The following is a 7208-nucleotide window of genomic DNA, read 5'->3' as shown; positions in this document are numbered from 1 at the left end:
GCCGTGGCGAAAATTGAAGCTTCCCTGCGGCATATAGAGCGTGTTTGGTTTGGACTCTAGCACGCAGCTCGCCCGCCGGGCAACGATCCTAGCCCCAGGCAATCGAAATCGAACGCCTAGGGGCGCTGCCTGGCCAGACGGCTTCGACCAAATCTCAATCCAAACAGGCGCATAGCATACTTCCTGCAGTGTCCTAGCAGTCCTACTCCCTAAAAATATCATGACAACCAAGAAGGGAGAACTCAGACCACGGCTTTCCCACTAGTTCGATCCGTCGCTTACCTTCACATACAGACGTGCTTAGCATGTCCGGCCGCAGTGTGGATCGGAGCATGTCGCCTATGCTCGCTCTCCCGTCGTCTGCGCGCAGCGTGACGAAGGTGAGCGCCATGGCTGCCCAGACAAGACTGCTACGGCGAAGTTGGTTGGCAAAATCCCTAGCTGGGCGGCCGACACCTCCCCCAGCGACAGCCAGCCACCTTCAGCACGAACCGCCATTACCCAACTACCCAAGAACAAAGCGCTCAGAGAGGACCAAGAGGGCAACAGACGGTAGTGTACGTTCGTTAACAATTAAGAAGCTGATCGAAATAAAGATAAGCTGTCACCTCTGAAATCAATATACAGAACCCGAAGGTTGGAATAGAGAACAATTAATAAACTACATGTATGCTAGCTGATCGGCAGGTACTGTACGTGTGCATGTCTCTCTCTCTATACATACAGTAACATATATCTCTTTCTAAAAAAATACACAAATGAGTACGTGTCTAGCTGCTAGTAGTAACGTACGTAGCAGGTAAATGCATAAAAGGAAGGGAATTAAATTGAATTAGGCCATGAGGCCGGCGGCGAACATGACGGCGAGACCGAAACCGGTGGCGGCGGCGCCCTTGGTAGCGGCGGAAGCGGGCGTCGACGGAGGCGGTGGAGAGTTGGCGCTGGGAGCACCGGCCGGGGCGGGGGATGTGGCCCCTGGCAGGACGTCGATCTTGAGCTTCATGCCGTTGGTGCAGTGGGTAGGGAAGCCGCAGATGAAGTAGCGGGTGCCGGGGGAGGTGAGGGCGATGGCGTCGTTGCCGGAGTTGTGGGTGGCGATGGGGTTGGAGGTGGAGCAGGAGTCGTAGCCCGCCTCGTTCACCTCCAGCACGTCGTGGGCCTGAGGCGAGTACTTGAACACTGCGTGCAAAGTACGTAAATATATATATAGTTAATCTTAATTGTTCGAATCGATCAACGATAGATGAGTGAATGAACCAGTAGGCACCGACCGATCTGGTCACCGGGGTGGAACCTCTTGGAGGAGACCCAGTTGGCGTAGTTGGTCTGCAGGTCCCAGGAGCCTCCCGGCTCGCCGACGTTGTAGGTCGCCGCCGACGCCATGCCGAACACGGCTGCTGCCATGACGGCCGCGACGGCAAGAGCTCCAGATCTGCTGCTGATTCTTGCCATGGCAGCTGCTGCCTGCTGGAAGGGGCGATCGAGCGAGCAGAGGAGATCGATCGATTATTGGTATAGAGCTGCGCGCTGCTAGTAGTGCTAGGCTTGAAGGATGGATGGATGGCTGATCCTTGGGGTTGGGTTTGCGTGGATATATATAGCTGCATATGTGTGATCGCGGTAGGTGATCAGCAGCAGCATATGCGTCGTCCTCGTTGCTGTGCTACTAACTAGTATAAGCTATGACCTGTTCGCAACTACTACTTGGTCATGCATTTCATACATCATCGATGGACCGATCGACCCGACCGAGTAATGAGTGGATGAAGATTATTCGAAGAAGGCCCTGGCCGTACCTGCAGCTGCATGCATGCGTGTCAGCCGGCCTGGCTTGCTCAGCTGACTTTTTCGTGCATGCATGCTCTTACTCTGACAAAATACGCTTCTCTTTGAATTGGAACAGAGTCGTCGCGTGTTAGGCATGCCTACCTGGTGTGCGTGTGTCGTTGTCGAGGACCAGGTAGCTGGGACTGGGATACATATATATTTTGTATCTCATCAGGTCATCACCTACGCATATCTGCATGCGTGTTTGCTAAATTGTTTAGCTGATCAGCCGTCTTTGAGTTGTTGTTGATGGGAAAATGGAGTTGGTAGAGCTGATCAGCCGCCTTTAATTTGTAGCTGAAAAGTCTGGGACTGACCTGCATGCTGTATATCATCGAAGCTTAATTCCGTGCTGTTGACTTTGAGTACTCTCATCTATATACATCGCACCGCGTGCAATTAAACCATGATACGTTGCATCCAAGCCTGAAAACCTTGAAAAAATGCCCATGTAGTTCGCATGCAGCTACATACGTCTGAATCCAACACATTTGACCGCGGACACTTGATTCGGTTTGACGCGGTCAACCTCTTCCAGAAACGCGGTTTCACTCCTTTTCTTTTTTCAGTAGACCAGAAACACATTTTCTTCTCTATTATTTAAAAAATAAATAGTGGTTCCTGCACTCTCTTGTATCCTGCCTTCACGTTCTGCCCTCCTCCTACCTCCCCTTGGTAAAAAACCAGAAAAAAAACCACGCCGGCCAGCTGTCTAATAAAAAACCACACCGTCTGGCCAATGGCCAAAAAACGGCCCGAAAAAGGTTCGCACGAGGGGGGTGGGGGTGTCGCGTCCAAAGCGAGATTCATGGAAGCACCGAGAGAACCGGACTACATGCATTATCCATTCCATTCCCCACATCCTAGCTCACGCGAGCCGCTCGTCGTCCTCACTCTGCTCCTATCCCACCCCGTTGTCGTGTGCCGCATCTAGTGAGGGGAAGGAGCTCTTGTCGCCCCATTCACGGAGGAGTGCCCGCTGCCACATCTGGAGAGGAGATGGAGGGCCTGCCAATCTCTCATCGCCACCGTCTCCCACCGCAACTCCTCCGTCGGTCTCCACGGCGTTGCCGGTCCTGATACCATTGGCCTCCCAAATTTCTCCCAGGAGCTCCGCTACTTCCAGACCATCACATGCCACCAGCTTCTGTGTGGATCTTAATCTGGTTGGTTGATGACTTGTTTGCTTTGTTCGTGGATTCAGGCGGTGGTGACCAATCTAGACGACGCTCACAAGCATATCAACATGGCACTGAGGGAGAGCAAGCCGGTGTACCTCAGCATCAGCTGCAACCTGGTAAGCTTATCCAACAAAAAAATGGTGCAGGAGAGGAGCCGGATCATGAGCAAGCTTGTGGACCTGGTGGAGCGCACACAGAGGAGCTGGCGGCGTTGGACAGTGCCGAGTCGGTGAAACTTTTTCGGCGATTTATCGGCGATAAACCCGATTTATCGCTTTTATCGGTGGGCACCGATAGAAAATATATACCGTGTTTACCGGTATTATGTTCAAATTTTGTTTGAATTTGTTTGAATTTTATTTGAATTTTGTTTGAATTTTATCCGGTATATCCGATATTTCCGATAAATCTTATTTATCGGTGACCTCCGATAAATTTTATTTACCGATATTTTTTTTGTCCGCGACGCTGGGAAGCTGCTTTTGCTGGGCAAGATCATCAACGTCCCACGCGGCGATGCAGATGCTATGCTACTACGCGGGTGCTGCCAACAAGATCCACAGCGAGGTGTTGCGTGTGTACGATAAGTACCAGGGGTACACGCTCAAGGAGCTCATGGGCGTCGTCGGCGTCATCATCCCTTAGAATTTCCCCACCATGATGTTCTTCCTCAAGGTCAGCACCTTGGTCGTGAAGCCCGCCGAGCAGACGCCGCTTCTACGCACACCTGGCCAAGCTGGTAATGTATTTATTTTCTTTTCTTTTCCTAGAATTGTGGTAGATGTTTCAAATCTCAATTGAAAATTGATACCATATATCTTGTGATGTTTCCTGTGAATTTCGTCACGCAGGCTGGCATTTCGGACGGAGTGATCAACGTCGTGCTGGGGTTCGGCCTGACCGTCGGAGCCGCCATCACTTCGTACATGGACGTTGACAGCGTGAGCACACCGATCATTCGTCAGAATTCTGCACGCTATACATACATGTGCTATGGCTGCTCACAAAAATAGACCATTAATTAATTACATCAGGTAGCATTCACCGGCTCCACAGAAGTCGGTCGCCTTATCATGGAGTCCACCGCGAGGAGCAACCTAAAGACGGTCTCGCTGGAGCTCGGCGGCAAGTCGCCGCTGATCATCTTCGACAATGCCGACGTCGACATGGCCGTCCATCTTTCACGGCTCGCCATATTCTTCAACAAGGTATTGCAGGCAGCATTAATTTTACAAGGGATGTGCAGAACTGATTCTGGTTCAGAGCAATAAGCTGACCGACCAACCGAGCGTCTCAACTTTGAATCTGGGGGGAGGTTTGCGTGGCCGGATCACGCGTTTATGTTCAGGAAGGGATCTACGACGAGTTTGTCAAGAAAGCTGTGGAGGCGGCGCAGAATTGGAAAGTTGGAGATCCTTTTGATGTCACCACCAACATGGGTCCTCAGGTATACTATTTTTTTTTTCATTATTTGGGCTGAATTGTTAGGAGCAGTGGATGTCAGATTAGGCAAGTTTATGGCAGAAGCATCTGAATAACTTTTCCTATTCGTTGTGCTAGGTTGACAATGACCAATTTGAGAAGGTCTTGAAGTACATTGAGCACGGCAAGAGCAAGGGTGTGACTCTGCTCATCGGCGGAAGCCTACCGGCGACAAAGGGTATTACATTGAGCCTACCATCTTTGCCGATGTCAAGGTGAGTGAGTTCCACGAGCACATCATATCATATCTAATTGAGCCTACAATTAGATAGATTGATTGGCATGGCATGCTCACATGGATGGGATGGATTTGCCAGGACGACATAAAGATAGCACAGGATGTCCCTCATGAAGTTCAACTACGTCCGATCCATAAAAACGAAGCCAACCTTGCATTCTGAGTTCTGGCTGACCCTTAATTTTGAAATATTTTTGCATGTTCTGGGTGATCCATCAAAATAAAGACCGATGTCAGACATGTTCTTTGAGGGGCTTGTCTAGAACTGTCTCACACATAAAAAGAAAGCCTCACAAACTGTAAGTGATAAGTTGTTTGTCCTGGCTTGTGGATTTATTCTTGTGACTTGTAAAACACATAAGCAAAGGGAAAGCAAAAGAGAGGTAGGAATGCTTCAGTTTTCAATGGTGATATACATGTTCTGGACTAAAATTGATGAAATAGTGCCGTACAAAGATCTTTCAATAAGCCAACAGTGGCGGGGAATGTAAATTGTGGCCAGGCTACATTGTTATCTTTCAAAAGGCTCTTTGCTTATCTTAGTGTAAAAGAAGCAGCTGTGCAAAAGGAGGCATGAAGGGTCCCATAATTTGATATGAATCATTTGCAAGGTCTTTGTAAGCAACTGTGCAAAAGGGAGGCATGAATGGGTTCGAGTTTCAATAGTACAACCACACTGAAAACCAGGATTATGCCTGATACTGAACAGAAGCCCAGTGGAATCCGGCTCATCTAAACATTTAGAGCCCAAATGCTCATAGTGGGGGACGCAAAGAGAAAAAATCTAGAAAATTTGCCTCAATAGCACTCTCCACGAACCGTTTTGCAAACATACTACTTCGCCGGCTGGATTACTAATTTAGCAATGCTCATTTCTCCGTTTTGCTCTGTTATAGCACTTTGTCAAATATCGCCTCTCGCGTTATCTTCCTCCCCTCCAGCCACTGACGGCCCCTGGATGCGCCCCTACAGGCCACCTTACCATGGTCGCAGCCCACTACCACACAAAGCACCATCTTAGACGGCTTAGAAACTTTCATTCTAGATGATTTCTGAGCTGTCAGAATAATTACATTAGTGATAATGGCCGGTTATCTCAAATGGGAAAAAGCCGTCTCACATAAGTTTTATCTCAGATGTTGCTAAGCTGGAACTGTTAAAGATAAAATTTTATGAACAGTCTGTTATAGTTGGTTCAAGAAGTTTAAAAAAGACAAAAAAAATAGAAAAACTATTTGGAAAAAAGAAAAGAAAAGAATGGATGATCGCTAGGTCACCCACTATTACCGAGTCTCATCATTTTCTCTTTCTTTTTTCCCCAATGTATCACCAGGGACTCGACCTCGCTGCTCAAGCCTGTGAGTGACCCATCTTAGCATTTGAGCTACCACCAAAGTTGGTATGTAAGTAATTCAAACACAAGATATATTCCTTTTGACATGTAAGGAATGAATTTAATTGGTGCCAAACTTTAACCACTTAGTAATTTAACACAAGAATTAATTTAAACACTTAACAATTAAATTTTTGAAAGTAGAAATTTAGGCTAAGAAGTGAACTAATTTTCATTTACGCAAAAGACGACGAAGAAAACAATCCTTTCATTATAACACAAGAATTTAACGGTAAGAGAATTTTATTTAAGAACTTATCTTTTCATTATGCACAAAAGAAAATCAGTACATTATCACTACATATTTTAGCCTTAGAACCAAGCTGATCCTTTCATCATACACAAAAGAAGATCAAACATCATCCAGATTTTAAAAAAAAAAAACTATTTCAGATCACAAAAGCCTAAAATCCGAATTTGCTAAATCCAGATTGCAAAAGGGCTAAATCTGAATTAATAAATTCGTATTAGCATGCATTACCTACATACTAACACTAAGCCTCTGCCTTTTCGTCGTAAGGCCACCGAGGATGTAGCAGCGTGACCGATGGTGATGAAGCTGTCGACACCACTGTAGTCATCGCTAGAGTCGACAAAGTCAAAGTCGGCGCCAGCCTCTGGTTATGCACATAATATTACTACCGCAAGCGCACAGATCATATGTAGCTAGCCTTTCACCTTCCAAGGTTATCGTATCCACAAAGATCAACAAGGAAACCAACTAAGAGTAACTACTTTATTCTAATAGACTATGCAACACCGATACGGATACATGTATCGGTATCGGACTAATACTGATATGGGGATATGCCATTTTTCCAGAAAACCTAATACGCAGAAACGTTTTACTATTTAAAAAACAGTAATAAGTTACTCTCGTGTTCTATTTAAGTTCTATCTAATGTACTAGTGTTGTTTATCTAATGTACCAGCATTGTTTTTAAGGCGATAAGACAAAGCATGGTGACCCACACTCCTCTAGCCGCCAGGGCGCTTAAGGCACGTGGCGAAGCGATGCCTGACACACGTATGCATCAAACAAGAAAAGGAAAAACCAGGGTTACACATGGACCTTTATCATACTTAG

General features: G+C 46.9%; 1 protein-coding gene and 1 pseudogene across 1 annotated transcript; one reads left to right on the top strand and one right to left on the bottom strand.

Moving 5' to 3' along the window:
• Positions 1 to 591: 591 nt before the first annotated feature.
• Positions 592 to 1581, bottom strand: LOC133886094 (mavicyanin-like). The gene is made up of 2 exons (XM_062325824.1): positions 1272 to 1581; positions 592 to 1179 (listed from the first exon to the last, which is right to left on the bottom strand). The coding sequence occupies exons 1-2, from the start codon at positions 1450 to 1452 to the stop codon at positions 833 to 835; spliced, it is 528 nt and encodes a 175-aa protein (XP_062181808.1). The 5' UTR covers positions 1453 to 1581; the 3' UTR covers positions 592 to 832.
• A 1492-nt stretch (positions 1582 to 3073) lies between these two features.
• On the top strand, positions 3074 to 5294 carry LOC133886366 (aldehyde dehydrogenase family 2 member C4-like; annotated as a pseudogene).
• Positions 5295 to 7208: the final 1914 nt, after the last annotated feature.

This window comes from Phragmites australis, chromosome 12 (genome assembly GCF_958298935.1).
Source record: "Phragmites australis chromosome 12, lpPhrAust1.1, whole genome shotgun sequence".
In the NCBI taxonomy this organism is placed as follows: domain Eukaryota; kingdom Viridiplantae; phylum Streptophyta; class Magnoliopsida; order Poales; family Poaceae; genus Phragmites; species Phragmites australis.
The sequence above is the reverse complement of the archived record's forward strand: the minus strand, read 5'-3'. Positions and strand labels throughout refer to the sequence as shown.